Raw genomic sequence first — 23,211 nt, forward strand, 5'->3', positions numbered from 1 at the left:
AGCAGCCGTAACTGGACTGTTGTAGTTGGGTCTCTTTCCAATACACACAAGGGGGTTCTCCTCTACCCCTCTCAGCTCTTCGACTCCAATCGAAGGTCTCTCTCTCTTCCGTGATCTGTGTAGCAGGGACAAAACTCGCTTCACCACATCATATCATGGGGTGTAAGACCCCCATGAAGGTCCCTTTCCTCAGGGGATTCACCCCTGAGTCAGAACGTCTCGGGCAGCTTTCAGTTGAGAGCCTTTGCCTCAAGAGTTCTATCAGAGCTCCTGTGCTCTGTCTCAGCTGCCAGCTTGGCAGCAGCAGCGGGGGAGGGCAAGGCCACCCCCTCTGCATTCCGTCTGGCCGTCCCGGTCCAGCTCCGGGATGCCTGAGCTTCTTAGCTCCTCTCTCTCTCCGGTGCTGCAGCACTCCAAGACTCCTCTTAAGTAGGAGTCCATCTCCTTCTCCTCTCTAGGAGGTCTCAGAGGCGTTTGGGGAGTTTGTTTCAGTTCTTACCCCAAACTCTCTCTCTCTGTAGAGCTTAGTTCTCTCTCTGCTGCTGGCTCTCTCTCTCTCTCTCTCTCTCTCTGTATCCTTGCAAGATCTCTCTGTGTTGCTGCAGGCCATCTCTGCTTCTCCTTATCTCTTCTGGCTCTCTGCCACTGTTCTCCGGTCAGTGTTGTTTCTGCCACTGCTCCTTCTGCCCACTCACAGTGGAGAAAACTCCCAGCTTCTCAGTCACAGTCTGCGGTCCAGTTTAATACTTTTTCCGAGTTTCTATGACCCCAGCTGGGGGCTGGGGGGCCATGGCCCCCAGAGGAGCTCCTGCCCCTTCTCCTTGTGGCTCTACAACATGGCCACTTCTCTCCAACAACAACTACATCCTTCTTTTCCGATCTGCTTGTGATATGTTTATATTTTGCAGGAGCACTCATTGGGTCCACATCAAGTGACACCACCCCCTCGGGGGTTACCATTTTTTTAACTCCGGGGGAAAACTTTTTTCCCCCACCACAGTAGCACTGATAATCTTCTTCAAGCACAAACCACTGCCTCCATTTCTTGTGAATACAGTTGTTGGTTTGGCAGATTGCATCAGGGAAATAAACTGGCTGAAAATCACTCTTTTACACCTGGGTTATTTTTGCTAATGACTTCTTTGATCTTGTTGGATATTCAGCTGTATAAACAGGTGTGTCAGCAAAATGCATAGTGCAGATTGTGTAAGGAATTAATTAATGAGTTTTGAAAGGGAAAGTTTCATTTTGTACTGCTAAATTAAAGCCACAGTTAACCTCTGCTAAAAGTAGATGCAGCAGCAAGACAGGTGTTGCAGAATATGAATGTCTACAATGACACGTGCTGCTTTGACATCTCTGGGCTTCAGAGGCAAACCCTAATGAAATTTCTCTCTTAAATCTATCAGAGGTTCAAAAAAGGTTTTGCAGGGAAAGAATTTCAGATATTCCTCCCTGTCCAAAGATATACATCAGTTACAGGAGCATAAAGCTCTTAATTGAAATGCCCAGTACACCTTTCTCTTTCCTTGGATTGGATCCTTCCAGGATTTTGTTTTACATAGCACTCAAGATTGACTTCAATCTGTAAATCAAGAAGTATGAGTTTCAAATTTATATTTCTTGAGTAGTGCATGTTGGATTACACTATGAAGTTCTCTCGGGGGCCTCTGGTGGTCTAGTGGTTAGGGTACAGGACTCTCACCGCGGCGACCCAGGTTCGATTCCCAGCCCCCCGGGCAGATGGAGCTCGTCAGCCCTGTAAGGCAATCCATCTAAGAGAAGGTCACTCTAAACAAACCTACGTCCTGGGGACCTCACTGCCACTGTCCAAGCTTGCTCGGCCCCGGCAGATGAACCTCAGGATTAAAAGGTGGGCTCAGTTCAGTGCACACTGTGTCTCACCTAAAAAATCCACTGCGCAGGCTCGAAGGGTTAATGACCTTTCCCAAATCTTCTCTCGCGAAGACTGGACATTATTATATGAAGTTCTGGAGAGGATACATCCTCTGAAGTGGACCAAGGGCAAATATTTATAAAATGACCCAAAAACCAAAGCACTTCATTAGAAGAGAATGGATAGGACCTTGTTCACTAGCATTGAGTTCAAGTTTTCAGGTGTGGTGCACTGTGTTGACATCAGACAGAGAAACAGTATAATTTTTAATTGGCATGATAAATATCAGATTGGCCCTCTTTAAAGTTGGGTGCATGCTGCTTGTATAAGCAAGACTTCTGTGCCAGTAAAAAGAGCCAAGAGTCTACTGAACCAGTCTAGTGATATGCTTCTGAGACCTGCTTCACTATCCCAGCTGAAGGGCTCTTCCAGAGCTGTATTACATCTCTGCCAGTCTCCGTAAGTGGCATGTTAGTCACTCCATTTGGACATCAGTGGTGGTGGATCCTAGGTGTTGTTTCCATTTGTCATCAAGCAGCTCTTCTTCTGTTTCAGGCAGGAAACTCCCTCTGGGCATATCCCAAAGGTGTTCCTTTAAATGTTTAGTACCAAGCTTGAAGCAGAACTGGTGTTATTTCTTTTATCTCCCTAAGTACTAGCATGATCAGAGCACATTGCTGTATCTAATTATAAAATTGACTGTGATTTTCCTACTTCTCTGCTCTTAAAATTATATCAGCAATTGACTTGCATATAAAAATGATGGAAAAGTCAGTCACAGAATCATAGAATAGTCTCACTCACGCTTGTCCTATCACTACATGCCCTTGCATAAAGTCCCTCTGCAGCTTTCTTTTAGGCCACCTTTAGGTACTGGAAAGCTGCTATGTCTTCCATTTCCTCCCTAATCGTTATTCAGGGCCTTGCCCAGGTATAAGGAGTTCTCTGAAACCTCTTCATCAGTCAGCCCCTAAAAATGAAATATTGAAAAATTTAATTTCTTCCCAAGACATCCCTTACTATGGATGTATTTAACTGGGAATTGGAGTAAAACTTTCAGTCTCTTACCTTAATAGATGTTCATAGGAAAAAAAATCTGATAGTGCTCTTACAATTCAGAGAACCTTTTTTATACTTTAGTTTTAACAATGAATCTTTATAGTGTGATCTGTTGATTAATTTGATTTAATATTTAAGTTTATAGATGAGATTAATAATTATTGAAAGCTAAATTTATAGTTTAATTTCTGCAGAAGTATTTTTTCTATTTTTGTTCTGTTAATATAATTTTGTGTCCTCTAGTGATAGAATTTATGTAGTTAAAAATTAAAGTATTTTAAAATAGATGGAAAAGTAATGCATTTATTCAAAAGCACCATTTGAAGTTTTTTCTGTATTATTTAAAGTTAAAGCAGATCTACAGATCTAGAACAACAGGATTTTAGAGAGACATTACCTTTAACAGTATGTTAAAGGTACCTTTCTCAAAAAATTAACTTTTTTGTTTCTTTTTTTTTTCTCTTCTTCCAGGCAATTGCATTGCCTCCTATTGCTAAGTGGCCTTATCAAAATGGGTTTACTCTTAACACCTGGTTTCGTATGGATCCACTAAACAATATCAATGTAGATAAGGATAAACCCTATCTCTATTGGTAAGTAACTTATAATGCTGCAGGTATGATTTGTTCTGGCTTCCTAGTATCAGTTAGTCTTTCTCATTGTTTTTAGTTCCCCCCTGCCAAATATCTGCAGATTTTAATGGCTGCTTACTGTATACAAGCTCCTACAAAGTCATCTGTCCTTTTTGCTTTGCAATTTATAAATCCATGGTTGCAAGATATGTGCTTTGTAGATTAACCATAAAATCTAGTGTGGTGGTTTCTTTAGGATTTTTAAAATACAATATTTCTTAGAGCTTTAAACTGAGAATGTTGTCGCATTTTCTGTTTGGTGTTTAAGATTCTTGTCTGATGTTAGTACAACAAAATAAATATGTTATATTCAGTGTGCACTGTCTGTATGTTAGCTAGAGGTAATAGAAATTAGATCTGTGAATATAAAAATGACTTACTGATCACCTGTTCCCAAAAAATGTGCAAATTTGGTGTGAATGTAATGCATATAAGAGAAACTGAATATACCAACGTCAGAAGGAAATTAGGAACAATGCGAATTCTTACCATTTTTATATAGTGGCTCAAAGCAAGCTATAATTAATAATTCAAAATAGGAAAAACATTCAAACTAGATCTTCTTTACAAAGATGTTGGACTTTGCCACATGAAAGTTTGAGTCACACACAACCACCACCAAGAGGAAGATACCAAAGCAAACATTTATTTTCTTTTAAATGTACTTTTGAGGAGGTAATACTTTTTTCTGTTTGCCTAGGTGAAAAATATGTCATACAAATTAACTCTTTCTTTTTAGTTTCTTCTTAAAAGTAATCTGTCTCTTAAGCAATCTTTATTTTAAAAGCACTAACTTAGTAGCATGCACAACTTCAGACAGTGCTCTGATTTGAAGCAGAGGTGATGAAAGCAGTCAGCTAGAACAGGTTCCTCAGGACCTTCTCCAGTCAGGTGATGCTTAAAAATGGAGAAGGGAAGCAAAGAAATGTTTTCACATTTGCCAGATGTGAGGGAAAATTGCTGCTGTTCTGTAATTAGCTAAACACTAAGCCCTGCTTCAAGAACTGTAAGCCAATTTGGTTTTTTCTTTAAAAATAATTTTAATTATCTCTGAGGATGATATTGGGCAGCTTCTAACAAACAGTCTATTAACATCTGTGTATTGGGACAATATTGTAGTTATCTTACCAATTATAAAATGAATGTGACAATCCTGGAAAGAAAATTAGAAGTTTGACATTTGCATGGATGATAAATAGCAAGGCAGACCAGTCAAGTTCAAATGGTAAGATTCAGAATTACATAGCACAAATTTTAGTATAAGCCAACAAACATCATATACCTAGCAGTGAATAATGGGTAGTTATATGTATGAGTAGTTATATATAAGAAAGCAGGGATTACAGTAGGATGTTAAAGGTTGATATAGGTTACCAACTGATCATAAACTGGTTCTTCATTGCTCTAGCTGAAAAGAGCTAATGGGATCCTTTTAAGGATAGTCTGAACAGAGAAGAGAAAAAAGGTGATGTGATCCCTTCCTGAAATCTTGGCAAAAGCATTACTGAAATGCCATTTATAGTTAAGAATTGGTACTTTTAAGAGGCCGGTGGAAAAATTGGTACTATTCATAGGACACCTGGGAGTGAACTGTATCCTGAAAGACACATTTTATAATGAAACCTTTCAAGAAATAAAAATAGTGATGAAAGTAAGGATGCTCTTGGCTTCTGTTTTCAGAATTTATGGAAAACCTAATGTTGATGGATTTTTTTTAATCTGAGATCCAGTGGGTAGACTGTAAAATAGGAAAAATCAAACTTTTAGACACACAATACTTTATCAAAGTTAGAAGACACAGTATAATAATCATCATCATTAAATACATTTTTGGAAATGTTTTCTAAAAAATAAGGTGTAGATTCTTTGTCATAAAGACATGCAAATTTAGAAATTTAGGGCTAACCTTATGCATGGTCAATTGGGAAGTCTCCCTCCTCTAAATCTCTATACTTCTTCCTGCTAAAAAAATAAGGGATAGGTGGCATAACTTCTAAGTCAGGTCTGGAATTTGATAAGATCGATACGGATACTAAGATTGATTTTTGATCAGGTTTTTTATGTTGTTTTGTTTCATTATTTTTTAAGAGATGTTTTCTTTCGGATTGTGTATCAGGCTCTGTAAAAAAACTGGAGGGTGAACTGAGGTCGGATTGTTATAATTGTTGCTTCTTGTCAGTAGATCATCCAAGAGCTTCCACAAGCATTTAATGGAAGAATGGCTAAAACTTCTGCAAGTGCATTCTACATTTTATTTTTGCAGATGTAAGGACAAGGAGAAAAAAAAAAAAAGCCAAAAATCAAGCTGTCTAGTATTGTCAGTCCTTCTCTAGACCTAATAATAATAGAAATAATGCAGAACAGTTGCAAAAGCACATAATGGAATTTCAAAGTTAGTAGAAAGGAACTTCCCCTCCCCCTCATTCAGACAAGAATGTATTAATATCTTCTCAGTACTGTGATCATATGTTAAATTGCTTGTAAAATCCTAAGGTAAAGAAACTGGAATCCCTAAACAGTTCCCTGGTGGATGGAAGAATGCTTTCGTGCAATGGAAGTGTAATAACATTCAGTAGCTGCTTTGAGAAACTGGCTGAAATGAAACATAACTGTAAAGGTTTTATGAATGAACTGTAGTAAAATTGTATACCAGCTGCTCTGGGAGGTAGTTTAAGGCTCATAAAACCATATGGTTGTTGACAGCACTGCTCTTGTTGTCTCTGTGCATTTCATCTTTGGATGTGGCAAGTTCTGCACATGTAGGTAATTTGTAAGAGAATTTCTTTGCAGTATCCTAGAGACCAGTCCTAGCCTACTTTACCTTTGGGAAGAAGTAAAATACGAAGATTAACATTATATACTATAATGTTGAGGTAAACAGAGAACATGTCTGAGTTCTCAGTTTCTTAATTACTGTTGTATTAGAATTCTAATTATTTGGAGGAAAAAGTAAAGTCATGTTTATAGAATCTTTTATTCTATTTATTCTATTCCAAGTTGAAGAGCCCTGCTAAGAAAGGAGCTGTTTTTCATTATGTCATTGCTTTATTGTGTTCATATGCTGAACTTTGGGAAGTTAAAGTGCTTAAAATTTCAGGAACAGTCTCATTTGACCATAATGGTGACAAAATCAGCCCAGTAACCAGTAAGGATAGGAAATGAAAAAAAATTTAAAGGTGTAGGTGTTTCTTCAAGAGACATTCTTTATTTCAAAATGCTTACTAGCTCTAATTGAAAGTAGTAGGATGCATCTTACACAATTGTAATAATGTTTTATCAAGTAAAAATGTGATGATATTTACAATGTTAGGCAATTTAAATTGGTTATTTAAAATAAAACATTTTATTTAACATCTCTAATCAAATAATACCACATCATATGTCAGGGCGTAGTGAATCTGTATTTTTTTTTTAATATCCTTCAGGATGGGATTCTGTTAAACAAAACCATTTCAGACTATAGAGATGACTTAGTTGATGAAAAACAAATTTGTCATTGTGAGAGATACAGCTACCTGCTGAAAAATTTTTTGAATGGCATAAGGCCCTAAGGAGGTAAATCAAAGTCTCAGACCAGCTCACAACACAATCAGTTGTTTTTTATTGTAAAAGCTGTAATTTAAGTTTTTAACCTCCATGTTATTGTACAAAATTCACTGATGTGGTCATGCAGGTAATTTGTATATACAGGTAATGTAGATTGTATGCATATATGAATGATATTCACTGTTCCTTTTGTTGAGGGGTTAGCTGCCTGTGGGGTCATTGTGGAAGCCAGATCATTGACGTGATCCAGATTAAAAATAGTCTTCAAAAGATAAAAGGGAATGTCAGTGTTATAAATTGTCTTCATTGTTGAGGTCAGTGGTAATGGACAGTATGTAATTTTTCTCTTCATTCTTAGATTATGTATTGGTTTATTTAGAGAGGAGTTTTTACGTTTATTAAAAAGAATGCCCTTTTTTTTTTTTCAAAGATCGGTGTATGGAAGCCCTTTACTAAAGGCTGTGGCAGGGAATAATGCTCCTTTTCAGCACAATAGCTTGAGGGGAGAGAGAATTGTGTACAATGTATAGAGGCAGATGAAAGAATGAAGAAGATACAGCTTGAATTTGTGAAAATAAAGAGATATCCTATATATATCCTTCAAGACTGGAAGGAAGGACCTCTGGGTGAGGACCCATTAGAGTGCAGAAAATTCATCTCTAGATGTTATTATTCCTGTTCTGTTTAGCCTCATCACTCTGTTTTTAACATTTAATAAAAGTATTCTAATTTATTAAAACAAAAAAGGCTTTCTAGAATTCGGTAATTTGAATGTCTGTTTTTTGCCTCCTTTAAAAATTCACTTAGAGGAGAAGAATGTCTAAACCCTGACTACCTCAGGGTCTAATCACACCACCTATCTTGTAAAGAATCTATTTTTTTCATAAGGTCATGGTTTATGAGCTATATTTTTGACAGTGAGCAAAGAGGAAAATCTGATTCTCTCCTTCAGTGATGTATGCATACACATTTAACTGTAATTTTCTGAAGATGGAATTAGGTCTATAGCTATGCAATTTTTCTGCATATTAAAATCAAGGTTATATCTTTGTAGTAGGGTAAACTAAAGATATAGAACCTAATATATAGAAAGATAAAAATATGTAGCAGCTATTAAGTAAGATGAAATCTGAACTTAGTATTTGTACCTTTCACTTCTTAATGTTCCTAGCAAAAACCTAGTGAAGTATTTGATGAAAATGTTGCAACAGAGAAACCATTTAAAACATCATTGTAAGAATATGAAATTACTTTATACGTTAGCTGCATTAAGAGAATGAGAGTGTTAATTAGTGGGCTACAGGACTTTATACAAATGTTCAAAATTAGTACTGTCTTTTCTCATACTTGCAAAGCTTCATTTAAGAATTTATTGATGAAGTTCACCATCTAGACCTTGTATTTCAGCCATTGGTTATTTATTTAGAGAAAGGCTGAAAGCTGTATGCTCCTTATTAATCATAGCAGACTGCTCTTTACTGTACTTAGCTTTTCAGAAAGCATTAAGTGACAATGGATGTAGATATGGACTTACCCATTTTGAATTGCTCTGTGTAATGCCATTTGTGAATTTTGACCAGCTACCTTTGCAAACTGTTTTTTTAATAAGTCCACTATTTCTCTTTACAATGCTTTTGATTTCAAATATAACTAGAGAAATGTATGAGATTTCTGCGTTATCTGTCTTCATGATGTTTGTCACAAGAAGGCTGAAATCCATTACTAAACTTAGTTTCTTAAAATTTCAGTCCTTTATCCATTTGACAAATGAAAATAAATTCACCACTCAGATGAATAAACCTTCATAGATCATTAGCCTAATTAATTAATGTTTTGAAAAATAATTCTTTTGCATAGTAATTGTCTTGAATCCCAATTTGTATGTCATACCATCTGCATTTTTCTCTGAACCTCATAAAATTGCAAGGCATCTCACACTTGTTCTGTAATGGTTATTTCTTCACAACTTTAATCAGATGTATTATTTTAAATTATGATGAATTAGGAAACTGAGGGGAAATGTGATAGATACAATATTTACTATCTTGGATTTTAGTAAAAAAAAAGTACTGATTTTTAAAGTGTAGCCTGGAATCAATTAAGTGCTAAAGGTGAGTAGCACCCCCCAAAGAATGCTGGGAGAAAATTAAGTTCACCATTCCAGGTACTAAGTTATTTTCTTTCTCATGGCGATTTAAAGTTGTATTTGAATCTCTTTATTATACAATAATTCCCCTTGTCCCAATTTCATTCATAATTCTTTCTCTTCAGTTTCCGCACTAGCAAAGGCGTTGGATATTCTGCTCATTTTGTTGGCAACTGCTTGATAGTTACATCATTGAAGTCAAAAGGCAAAGGTTTCCAGCACTGTGTGAAGTATGACTTTCAGCCACGCAAGGTAAGCAAAGTGGTATTTACAATAAAGAATAACATTGAAAATATGACAAAGTACTTCTGGGAAGAAGGACTAAAATCTCTTCTGTGTTACTAATACTTTCTTTTTTATGAGTAACTGCTCTGATGATCATGCAAAGTTTTATGTCTATTACAGTTCAGACTCAATTAGAAAAAAAAATAATTTATAGAGTAACAGTTCTATAAAGTCAGCTTGTTTTTTAAAGTACTGCTTAATTAGCTTCAGACAGAGAAGAATTTTGAGTATTTGTAAAATGATTGTATTTTATTATTAAAACTCCCTCATTCTGTTTCTGAAAATTCTGTACCTAGTAGCTTTGTGGCCAATGTCTTGAAAAATTTTGCTGGCAATGCTGTATGATATAAGGCTCTGAACTTTCTTCTGTGTCAGTGATGTTTCGGGATTTCTCATTTTTCATAGTATATTGTGATTATATCTGTAGATCATATTAGTGTTCATTTCTACTCTATGCATAGTAATCCTAGGGGAACAATTACTCCGCAACCTTCAAAATTGCAGTTAGTTGACTGAGGCATTGACTTTCCATATAGCAAGCATTATGTGTTTATCATTGATAGCGGTCTTGTGTATATTTTGCTGTGAAGCTCATTTCTTTTTTTATGGGCTTAGATTTTGTATGTTGAATTTCAGTGCTTGTTTTGTTCTGAGAAACCAAACTCTTAGGGAGGGAATGCCATTGTTCACACATCAGCTTAATGTTCTACTGTTTTTCTTAGTATGTATTTGTGATTCAAAATCACTGATTCTGATTTCATCAGGCAGCTTTTGTTCACTTGTGGTTTTTTTAAAATGAAGTAATGTCTTTTTCTAGCATATTACTCGAGGATATATAAAGCCTTATAAACACGTCTGCTGAGTCTATCAGAATGAATCAATTCTGTTTTGCACATTTAATTTTATAGACAGAAAAGTGTTGTGATAATTCAATTTTCTTTTACAGTAGCACATCTGATGCTACTGATGAACACTGAACCTGGAACAAATGAACAAATGAAATTGTTAACTTTTGTATTATATTATTGTTAATTAGACTGTGGGATCTAGCTGATCTTTACTTGCTGATGAAGTCATATCTTTCATATTTTAGCAAGACATTCTTTTGATAATTTTTAATACAAATGACTAGTTTTCTTCATGCCAACTCTAGAAAATTTTAGCTTTTACTGTTTTACTTAAAATAGCTAATTGTGAAATACTAGTACACCTATATCTCATTATATGAATAGCAGTTTCATATCATAATCAACTGATCTGCTGAAGTATGTCCAAATATAACTCCCATGATAGTTTTATATTTCCCAAAGTTTGTGCTTCATACACTTTTGGTCATATGCCAGATTTGGAAAGTATTTGAAATACATGTTATAGAATATATTTGCACGTGGTTTAATATATTTTTTCCATTACTAAGTTGTGTTTACACGTATGTGGTAAGGTACATAATACATAATGGAGGAAATAAAATGTGGCAAATACAATTTCTGGCTCTAACAAGTCAAAATGTATACTGTTTAACATGTAAATTGATTTTCTTCATGTTTTTTAGATGTGACACTGGTTTCACTGTGCAAGCTTTGAATGTGTAGATATGTATTCAAAAACTGTGTACTGATTTACAGAGCAGCTAACTGTCCAAATGCTAACTTGAGAGGTGTGATTTTTGTCATGAGATGTACTATTTCCTGTAGTTTTTTGTATTTGCTTACAGGCATAGACATTTCAGCAATAGGTTTTGCCAGAAACATCATCCTCATTAAACTTCTGAATAATTTTTTTTTTAATTTTTGGTAAATCACAGTAAAATTATATATTTAAATCACCTAGTCAAAAGCTTTATGTAGGCAGATACGAAAGTTACTATGTTCACGTAAAGATCTCCCAGCTGTTAATTGTTTCATATGACACCATTCACATAATGTGTAATCTTAATTTAAAACTTTAAGATGTGTCAAGTGGTTGCTTTAGGCTTCAATTGGTGTATTTTAATAACATTGTAAAAGCAAGCATTTATAAAAACGTATGGAGAAATTTGGTATTATATCTCCAAATAAAAAATGTGGGTGTAATACAGTAGATTGACATCTCAAGAGAGCTACATAAGCTGTGGCAGTGTTGTATTTGATATGTCTATACTGCTTTTTTGGTGCTTCAAATTGAAATTTTTGTGTGTTAGTAACCCCTAGTAATTTCTACTCCCTTGAGTTCCAGCCTCAACATCAATCCTTTTAAAAGTATAACAGGAAAACAGTGTAGTCAAGAGCAAACAGCTTTTTTTCTTTTTAGGTGTTTCTAATTCTGAACACCTTTACTAATTTTAGTATAGACAGAAATAAATTCCACATATTGGAAATACTTAGTGTGTGATGCCTTATCTTTCTGATTGTACTGTGCTATGGAGTAGGAATATCACTTTACAGTTGGTGACTAAGCTCAACAGATTTCAGCAGTATAAAAAATGGACAGGTTGTTTTCTAAAGTGTCTTTGAGCACTACCTGAAGAAGCTCTTGTTACAGCTGAGAGGCATGGTCTTTGTGCATTTTTGAGAAAACGATATAGGAAAGGAAACTGCAGGATCAATGTTAAAGAAAACTGTATTACTGACTTTGAATATTAAAAAAAAATTTTTTTTCAACTAAAAGTTGCAGAAAAATTTTGTGTAAGATTATGCAATGTGGTTTGGTTTGTAGTGTAGTAGGAAAGTCCTGAAAATCATGTCCTCAGATACAGAATAGGAGAGAAATCAAAAAATCACTTGTACTTGCACTTCCTTGCTGTAAACTGGGTGGCATCTTACTGGTACAAGGGTTCAAACTTTTAAATAGCATATGCATTTAGATTTATGTACTTTTGAAACTTTTTAGAGAGTTCAGACATTGACTCTTGCTTGACTTTGTCTTGAAAAATGCTGAATATGCTTGAATATACAAGATTTGCAATTTTTCATTTTTAAAGGAACTGTGAAAAACTGCCTTTATTTCTTAAATAAAAAAGGTGTTTGCTAGTGCTAGAGAAATTGCCTGAATGCAAAGATACAAAAGGCTGAGCAAATATACCATTAGTCAGAAAATCCAGTAGAATGTTTAAAAGCTCCTCACAATGTACCTGAGCATAGATAAATAGCAAAGTACAGACAACTGTAAGTAAAAGAAAGTTGTTCAGAAAGTTGAAGTTGTGTCAAAAGAGTACTTAGAAAAGTATAAGTTATAGCAAATAATATGCAAAATTATTACAATTCAATTTTTTTTCCTGTGCTCGGATGACTAAGGCTTAATAGGAGCCCTTGAAGAATATCTTAACATAAGAAAAAAGCTAAATCATTTAATTGCATCATTGTTTACTACAACACGAGTCTATGGGGATGAGTCAGAGGAAGTATCTGGAATTGAAATGTCAATAGAAGAGATATAGAAATCAATGTAAGAGATAGTAATTAATTGCCAGGACCTTAGAAAAGGCACCCCAAGTTCCAAATAAATTTGAATACAATATTTACCAAACTTTCAATTGGGATATATAATCCATTTTTTCAAAGAAATTGTTGATGGCAAATGCTACAAATTTTAAGAAATGCCTTTGCTGATATTTAGAATTACATATTATCATGCCTGATTTCTTAGCAATCAAAATGGGTAGAAGCTAGAAAAATGGAAAGGAAGGATTAGAAAACATATAGATAATATTCATATCTGGGATAAAGCAATGTGCTGATGCACTGGAATTCTTGTCTGCTGCTTCCATTCAATTATTTGTAAGATTCTCACTTTGTATAAGAACAGGTTTGTGAGCCAGTTGATACACTCTATTCCTGAAGACCTGTGGGCATTCTGAAAGCCTTAAAAAAGTTATGTAATCATGTGATAAGAGAATTTATACATGTAAAATACAGTGATAGAAGGATATGAATCAAGTGAGCAAACAGGAATCTCAGGAGGACTTTTATTTTCTTATTGCGAAGTATGCATTGTGAACTCGATGGTGTTTGTCATCCTCTGTTTAGGAACTGGCTTTGAAAACCTATGTTACTCCTTTTATCCAGATTTGATAGTGACAAATATGAGACAAAGAGTAAACCATTTTTTAATACTTGAATACTTCCCTTGCCATTTAAGATGTAAATTTAGTTATTTCTAGTGCAGGAAGATGAAAAGCAGTATTTGACTGGATTAGTTATGATATTGATCTGGGATAGACTTTGTGTGCATGCATGTGTACATGTGCACGTGTATTCAAGAAAATCAAAGCTCAGATTTTTTTGCCTTTTTTGCCTTTCCTAGTCTTAGATGAGTTTAATGATTCAGTTTTGAGGGAAACTTCATGTTTTCTTCTTGAACTTATTTGTTGTGGGCATAATGATTCCTGTTAAACAAAGTATTTGAAAGACCACAATACTTGTACTTGGAAGCATTTGACTGTGATGCTTTCTCTGTTTGATTATAAAATATATTTTAATGATATGATAGGTGTCCAAAAATTGGTGGAATGGTAAAGAATAGAGGAAAAATATCAAAGGAAACAATCAGGATAACATCTTAAACTGGGCTGTAAAATTTGCTATTATGAATTTTTTCTTTTTAATTTATAATTTTTGACAGACCGCAGTGATGCAAAGGCAGAGCTATGTGATAAGAATTTGTTAATGTAAGAGCACATAGCTCTGGATTTCCCATCAGAACTGACTTGTGTTTTGTGTGTAGTGTGTATAGTGTTGAAATTAAATTACACTTTCAGGAATCAAAGTTTTTTCAGCTTTTTAATTGTATGTATGCAATTTTGTCTCTAATCCCGTAAGGGGATGCTGGTAGGTACATCATTACATTTAGGCACAATTCTACTGACTGGACCTGAAGTTCCAGTGACTTGACTTTTGATTTTACGGGTTTGCAAGAATACATCTGTTTGTATAACTTTATGAGACTGGTCACTTATTTTTTTATGCCATTAATTAACTTTATATTTTATAGCACAAAAGCTGATTGTACTGATTGTTCTTGTCTTTCCAGTGGTACATGATAAGTATTGTACACATCTATAATCGATGGAGAAACAGTGAAATACGATGTTATGTGAATGGTCAGCTGGTATCCTATGGTGATATGGCCTGGCACGTTAACACAAATGATGTAAGATTTTATTGTCTTCCTTTTATATAACTTTTTTATTTTAAAGTTAATTGAAAAAGAAAAAAAAAGTACTGTATTTGTTTACCTTGTGTGATAGTTACAGATTTGACAGATTTAGCTTGAGAAAAGTCCTTAAGAAAAACTGATTCATTCTGCCAAATAACTATACATGCTACCAATGGATACAAAATTACTGTTTTTTGTAGACGTGAGATTCTGCATTGGATTCAAGAGGAGATATTTGTTAATCCGTAGAAGATTTCTCTGCTTTTCGCCTTAAGGAACATCAAATTTTAAGTAGGCTCTTTAATTGAAGTAGAACAGAATAACTTCAGCTATTATCAGAGTCATATTGCTTTAAGCACTGTATAAATATAGTAAGAAATCATTTCGTCTATGCAGAGTTTACAAGTTTAAACCAACAAGATAGAGAAAGAGAGAGACAAGGACTAGCAAACAGAAGCATGGAGAAGTGTCCAAGGAGATATAATAATCTGAAGTCTTAAATCTGTCTCCCGATTACAAGTATATTTTTCCTATTGTTTCACTTGCAATTAGTAAATAGGCGTTGACCAATAACAAAAAAATGCTGTGCTAATGTTACAGTATTAATATTTAAGTAATATTGTTAGCAAGTACAAATTAGCTGCTACAAAATTTTCGTACCTGCAATACAGAGCAATTTTAGTGGGTCGTAAGCTTTTACAGACATGTGGTCCCTTATTGGCCATTCAAACCAGTTAAAAGATATTGAGAGGTGTACACTTGCACAGCATTAGTAAGCTTTGAGCAAAGATACAGTGATCTTGCAACTGTTTGTCCAACAGGTAGAAAGCAGTCACTTTTACCAGAAGATTGCATGCATACCTGTAAATACACTTGTATCTATTAATTGGACTGAGATCAAATAAAAATTTATTCTTACAGGAAATGCATCTGCTTTTATATTGTTTGTAATTTTATTATTTTAATGATATTTATATAAGTTCCAATTTTAATGTTTTGGGGTATGTACACTCTCTTTCTGTACCTTCTACTTTGGAAAGCTTGAGAGTCTACACCTAATGATGCAGAAAATAGACACTCTTTCTGACCCAAAATTCTGGATGTGCCAGGCATACAAAATGGTTTTCTTGTGCTTTGCCTTCAGCTAAAGCTGTGATAGACTTTCAGAGGTTCTTGATCCATCAGCTTGCTACACTTTTGTTATTTTTTTATTTATATTATGATTCTCAGTTTTTTCTGACTGACTGTGTGGGATAACAAAACCCGTTTGTACTTAAGGAAATGAGCTGTCTTTCACTAAATTCTAGAGGCAAAGTTGGATTTGAAAGGAAGGCTTTAAATATTACATGTTAATTAAAGTAGGAGGGCTCTGCTTGCTAAAGCTTCTGATTGCCGTTCTTTGTTCTCTTGGTAGCATTTCTACTTGCAAGAAAAGGCAGGCCTTTCAGTTTTTGCAGAGCATGGGTTTCCCCTTGGTGATGTAAACATTTTTGTGATAAGTGGAATGTGATGACTGAAAAGCCACTTGAGGTCTCCGAGGACCTGGGCTGTTACTGGTGTGTGGAGATCTGTAGTCCTTCATGACAAATGCTAAGCAGGAAGAGCTGCTGTAAACTGGGAAGAATGAAAAAAGAAAGAACTGGAAATTACTCCAGAGTAGCAGACCTAGAGTGTGATTATGTGTAAAACTCAGAATCTATTGAGAAGTTCAATGGCTGTTGTACAATTAATGATTACTAGAAGAATTCAGGAAAATGCCATTGTAATAGGCAGGAATGTATATGTCAGAATGTTTAAGTACAAATTAGGAAAAAAGTGACGTCGGTAGCTCAGACAAATTCCTCAAATAACCATTAACAATGGCAATTGCTCAACATTAATTGACTTAACACTTTCTGACAGTAATGGCACAGTGTCAGGAAAGCCTTCAAGGCTAAGCAAGACTTCAATGAACTAACTGAAAATTATTAGAAATTTTCACCATTAGATTTACCAAAAGTCAGAGGGGTCTCATTAGCCCATATTTTGCACTGTGCATCCTGGATATGACTTTATGAATCAATATTAATGTATTTTTTTTCAGAAGTTTTTTAATTTTGTCAAAATAATTGCTTAAAAAAATAGAAAGGGACATTTTTTTTTCCAAGGGGAAAATATAATTAAAAGAGATATTTGGTCAAAAGGAGGACAAATCAAAGATAAAAAGCTGGATACTTCTTACCTCACCTCATCTCAAAGCTGAGGTCCAGATCTTTGACTTCCTCCTAACTGCTTAGACAGACTCCCCTTTTCCTTGTTAATAGCCTATTCAGACTCCCCTTTTCCTTGTTAATAGCCTAGATCAGTTTCTGTAACAGTTCACCACATTTCGTTCCATTCTCTGTTTTTCCTTAAAGTAAAACTCAGCAGTCAAGCAAGATGAAAAGCAAGATGAAAAAGCAGGCTTCCTAATACAGGTTCTACTGGTTTGCTGATTCAGCTCAAAAAGTGAGATGTGAGATGTGATCCTTATTTCCATTTGGTAAAGTACATGTGACTCAAGGAAGCTGACAGAATAGCCTTCAAAGATCCTTGAGCTTCCTGTTGTTGTCCTTTTGTGCCACATCTTGTATTCTGGTTCCCCAGGTCTTTGACCTGTACAGATTTTTTTAGAAGCACCAGAAGAACTTAACATGAATCTTGCAAAATAGCCACAAAAATCACTTCTAATCTGAAAAAATAGGAAGGGGATAGATGGAAACTGCAAAAGGTCTTTGTACAGAGGGATAGTTATTAGAAGAAGGAATGGAAAATACCAACTCTTGTGACTATAGAAGGCAGAAGAGAATTAGGTCAAACTAAATCGTTACAGCCTGTGGTCATAGAGAAAAACTGTGCACCGGCTGCAAACTAGAAAAATCTGTGTTTGGGTTTTTTTTTTTGTACTAGAGATATTTAGCTCTGTTAGCACAACAGTGAAAGAAGAGGGCATTTCAGCATGTGTTCTTGTGAGTTTGCAATGGGAGTTCTGAGTATAATTACAAGGAACTTCAAGGCTTTCGTATTTCTAGAAGGCAATAGGGAAGGTTATTTGGTAATTGAATGTACTATTTTAATTTTCTCTGTTGTATTTTGACCAATTAATAGAAAACAAATCCTAGCAGCCAGTCATAACAGCATTGTAATGCAGACCTGTAAACCAGTTAATGCTACAATATTCAAAATTAAGTTGTTCACCACAGCAAAGTAATAAATGATTGATAATGGTTGGTTTATCTTTTTAATTACAGTCTCCCTTTATTTGTGGCTTCAGTAGCTGTGCATTAATATTATTTCATTATTAATATTGCTTCTTTCTGGTACAGAGCTATGATAAATGTTTTCTTGGATCTTCGGAGACTGCTGATGCAAATAGAGTGTTCTGTGGCCAGCTTGGAGCAGTATATGTATTCACTGAAGCACTCAACCCAGCACAGATTTTTGCAATACATCAATTAGGACCTGGATATAAGGTAATAATGGATCTTAAAAGCATAAAACTGGAAAAAGTAAATGATTGATAGATATAATTGGAAGATACATATGGATGTAGATATTCCTCCTAGTATCATGTACATTTTTTCACGTGATTTGGTTTCAGCAAAAGAAGACTATTTCTTCAAGTATCCTAACTAATTTTGACTATCCAACAGCTTTTTGGAAGATGCAAGTTTCTTTAAACCTTAGCTGAAAAATGTTTGTATGTGAAATTTATTACTTTGGGTCATACTCAAATTAGAGAAATTTTGTATTCAGTGTACTGAATACCATGGGAATAACTTTCTTCTCTATTCTCTGTGTCTAAAACCTGAGTTAAGGCAGATTAACATTCAGCAAGGCATAATAAACCAATTCTTTCAAATGCATGGTTTCAGACAGTTCTGCTGAAGTACCAGTTGAACTTTTTACTCATGCTTTGCCGGTGACATTTGGGGGACAGTTTGGACAAATTCATGGTGCATGGATCTCTAGTCAGACACTAAAGTGCCTAGTGGATAATACTTGAAAATGAATCTTGGATAAACACTATTGAATTTCTACAATCAATTATTCCCAAATCTTTTTTTTATTTTTGAAATTTCCTGTGATCTGAACTAGACTTTCAGTTTTTTGGTATATGCAATACACTCTGAAAATAAAAACCTTTAAAATCCAAAAGTAAATATCAACATTTAGATTGTAGTAATATTAATTTTGTGTACTGAAAATGACTGCTCTAAATCATTTGATGATAGCTAGCACTTGAATGACAGCGAGAGTTGCAAATTTCTTTAATGATAGGTGTGTACTTTGAATAACCAAATATATGTCAGGGTTACTTGGAGAAGAGGAAATCTATTGTATATGGTTGATGGTTAAAACTGCCCTGAAACTAAAAATGTTCAGTCAGTCAACAGATATGTATTACCTGTGCAAACAAGGAGTATTTTATTCCAAACTTAGTACTGTACTAAACAAATATTTCTGCAAATATATTTTGGTCATACAAAAGAAACTAATATAACTTTATGCTTCTTAATAATAAATGTAGTAAACCTTTATGAATTTATTAAGTTCCTGAATTTGCAGCAGGATACTGATGTGATATCAAATAGGAATAATGTTTTTATGTGTTTCAAGAAGTGAAAATTATTATGAAAGGTTTTGTGAGTGTTGAAGGGGTTGATAAGGCATATGTGCTTTCATGATAAATGATATTTCCAGTAGTTATTGCACTAACCTTATTACAGTTTTGTCAAATTGCCTTTCTTGATTCATAGGCTTCCATTAAACTACATTTCTTCACACCTGTACCTTCTTATTGATTTTTTTAAAATTTCAGTTAGATAAATTTAATATTTTGGAGATATTCTTCTTTGGTATATCATATTTTTAGATTTGGTCATGCACCCAGCACAGTTAATGCCCCCTTGTTCTTTGAAGGAGTTTCCTTCCTTGTCTAAAAATCTGAAAGTATATTTTACTAATTCATAGCAGCTAAAAAGAACAGGTTCACAGAGTGGACCCTAGAAATAACTTTTTATTTAACTTCCTTATTTCCGAAAGAAAAAAAAGGACAAAACAGAAGACTTTTTTCTCACTTTCTTCCAACCCAAGATCTATCCACATTCAAAAAAAAGGAACCACATCCTGTAATTTAGAGATCTCAGAACACCAATTGTATCCTTCACTCAAAGCCTGCCTCTTTCACATCTCATTTAACTTCATTTCTTCAGTTCAGAATACTTCAGTATGGTATTTCTTAATCCAGAGGAGCCTCAACTGATATGTAGCTTGAATTGCCGAACATTAGAGATCATATTCTTGCTCTTGCCTAACTTCCTAAAGAGCAACTGTTCTAGATGCATTGTGAACTCTGGTAGTGCCAAACTTTTTCTCCCAACGGAAGATTATTGAAAATAGTTGAGAATTTCTGGACAGTGTCTTCATACATATGTTTTTTTCTTCCCTATGACATTCTGTGGTAGTTCCTTTGATTTACAATTCATACTGTGGTCCATTATATCTGAGGATCTGATTCTTTAGGGGAAGCAACCATCCCTCTACCTACTTTGCTCATGAAAAGAGACTATGATTTTGCCTGTCATTCAGCTGCCCTCACAATCATTCCTAATGCTCCTAGTCTGCAATGACTGCCATTGAGACCTCTGGAATGCAGAAAAATATGTATAATCTACCACTATACAGGACAGTGCAGTAGGCACACAGCTGTGAATATACATAGTATGTATTGTTGCAAATAACACCAAAGGCACAAAGTTCAAGAAAAGGCAGATCTTGATCTACAAAGAAAAATGAATCTGTTGTACCTTGTCCCACCTCTGTTCAGTGGTACAGGTGGGATTAACTAGAGAAGTCATTAAAATAAGCCTTATTTATTATGCATATCACATAATTTTATATATATATATATATATATATTTATATATAATATTTATATTATTTATAGCACATTACATGCTTATTACGGAGTGTTGTAACATAGAAACAGTTAATAATACTTCCATGCTGATCTTGCTCAGCATGTCCTTCTGAATGCATTTGTTTGTAACCAGCATGACTTAGTACAAAAATTTATTTGTTGATCAAATAGGTGTTTCAGTTTGAAATAAATAATAAAGAGGGGAGGAGGGGCAAATATACTTATAACAGAACTATGTGATTTGTCTCTTCCCTGTTGAGTCATCTGAAATTAATCCATAAGTTACCTTGAAATTTAAAATTATATTTAGTAGAAACATAGTAGGATTCAATATTTGCATTCCTAGGTTTTATCCATAATAAAGCATGCTCATTTTGAGCCTTGTTCAGCCTTGCTGAACAGGACTTTTACCTATTGTGTTGACACTTGACACTTGTTAGAGATGGAAGAAAGAAAAAAGAAATGAGAGCACACTCTCTCACTGTGCTTGTTCTGCTGCCTGTCCTTCTTCCCAGGCAGCAAAGAAAAGCCTGTCTCAGCAGGGATTCCAAGGGGCTGATAAACAGAATAGAGGCTCAAGGAAGGTAATTTGAGAGGAAGAGATGCATCTGATAGCAGTATTTGGTGCTGTTTATAGAGGAATGTTTCTGAAAGTCCTGTCCTAATAGCCCTGGGAAATCTGTGCCACTTCTCTTAACCCTCCCATAGACATTTCAAAGCAAGTTATCAGATTATTCCATATGTTGCTCTTGATCAGTGCTGCAGTATCAATCTTTTTGTTACATATGAAGGCTGGAATATGAATATATTCATGCATACACATACACAAAATAACACTGAAAATTCAAATTTGCTTAAACCAATTACGTAGTACAAAACATTATTTTATGTGTGATTGCTGAACTTATAGTAGCAAAATGGAGTGAATAGTAAATCAAAAAGCAACACTCTTGCTGCTAAAGGAAAAGGGAGAGCTGCTGGTGTTTAAGCAATGCTCTTGATCAAGCACAGTGCTGGAGTAATTATTGGCTCTCTGTTCCCTCTCCCATTTCTGTAGGAGCTACAGCTATCCTTTATATGGATCCTGTATATATTTTTACCTTATATAGAATATGTTGAATCTAAGGCTCTTTTTTGCCAGCTTGATGCTTTCACACTGCTTGTACCAGACCTCAGAGTAGCATTCCTTCAGTGACCAGTAACTTACCATTTGTAATTTGAGCTCCTGTGCTCAACAGCCTCTGCTATCCTCCTGAGGTTGTATTTTCCCAAGTCCCCAGTATGATATGCATATGCAGAATTTCTTTTCTCTTTCTGTAGATCAATGTTAGTAATAAAGAAGTATCATACATCAGAATTTGTAGCCTCTCTTTCCATTCCGTATAGTAATCTTTTGGGTAGGAGATCACCATTTCCAGTTTATGATTTGTTAGGCTTTGATGGCAGAATGTCCTTTTAATTCCTTTTCTCAAAAAAGTGTGAGGCAGAATTATATTGTTTCATAACATATTTGTGCCTAGCTTTCAAATAATGATCTCTGATAAATTCTTGAGGCATATTGAACACTGAAAACTAGGAGATAGATTAATGCCAAAATTTGTTTATAAAACTGATTTAAGTTAAGCAGTTTAGAATGTTACAAAATTTCATGGCAATGAAAGTATACAATTTTATGTTGAAACACTTTGACTTATTTAAAACAGCAAAGTTATGAAAAACTGTATAGTGGAAAAACCTTCAGAGTTTTGGAATCTGACAAAACTTAGAGGCATGAAAGATTTTCAGGGTAATAGATGTTTTCATCTGACAAAACATTAAAATATAGTACATGCAGCATGTAGATATCTTTAGAAATCAATGGAATCACTATATTTTTTCCTCTGCAGAAAGTGCACAGAGTATCTGTATAGTTAAAAATGCCCTCTGGAAAGAAATACATCATCACCTACCTCAGGACAAATCTGTAATATGGAGCAGTCATTTCCTGAGAAGTGATGTAGGCAGCCATATAAACAGAGAGCCAGCTCTCAAGTTCTAAGCATAATACTCTTTGTTTGGGGCTTTCTGCTTCAGTGAGTAGTGTGGCCCAATAGGAACACATTTCTAGATTAAAACATTTAGTGCTGAGAACTGAATACTCACAGTGTGTAGATTTTGGGGTTTTTATTTCAGATTGGTTTTAGTCTGATCCTTTGGGCTGAATGAATATCACCTATTGCAGGACATTTGAGTTTCAGCCTAAAGGAAGTCTCTTTGGTTCTGAACAGCTTTGCAGTATGAACAGAGTAGTAAGTGGGAATCACTGGCAGTTTACCTACAAAACAGACTCCTAACCCAAATGCAAATCACAGAATTACAGAATGGTTCAAGTTGTTTGAAGGGACAGCTGGAGATCATCTAGTCCAATCTCCTTGCTCGAACAGGGCTATCTAGAACCGGTTGCTCAGGACTATGTCCAGACAGTTTTTTTAGTGTCTTCCAAGATAGAGACTCTGTCACCTTGCTGGGCACCTTCACAGTGAAAAAGTGTTTCCTGATGTTCAAAAGGAACCTCCTGTGTTCCAACTTTGGC

At 34.9% G+C, this 23,211-nt stretch overlaps 1 protein-coding gene across 4 annotated transcripts in view; it reads left to right on the forward strand.

Annotated features, from left to right (window-relative positions):
- NBEA (neurobeachin) overlaps positions 1–23,211 on the forward strand; it is a 485,382-nt gene that overhangs the window by 95,915 nt on the left and 366,256 nt on the right. For all 4 annotated transcript variants that reach the window (XM_017818603.1, XM_017818604.1, XM_017818605.1 and 1 more), the window contains exons 5-8: positions 3,428–3,549; positions 9,406–9,532; positions 14,573–14,692; positions 18,043–18,189. In XM_017818603.1, coding sequence (XP_017674092.1) covers positions 3,428–3,549; positions 9,406–9,532; positions 14,573–14,692; positions 18,043–18,189 — 516 coding nt within the window. The remainder of the gene's footprint in view (positions 1–3,427; positions 3,550–9,405; positions 9,533–14,572; positions 14,693–18,042; positions 18,190–23,211) is intronic.

The sequence above is a fragment of the Lepidothrix coronata genome, unplaced genomic scaffold, assembly GCF_001604755.1.
Source record: "Lepidothrix coronata isolate B3197 unplaced genomic scaffold, Lepidothrix_coronata-1.0 Scaffold69, whole genome shotgun sequence".
In the NCBI taxonomy this organism is placed as follows: Eukaryota; Metazoa; Chordata; class Aves; order Passeriformes; family Pipridae; genus Lepidothrix; species Lepidothrix coronata.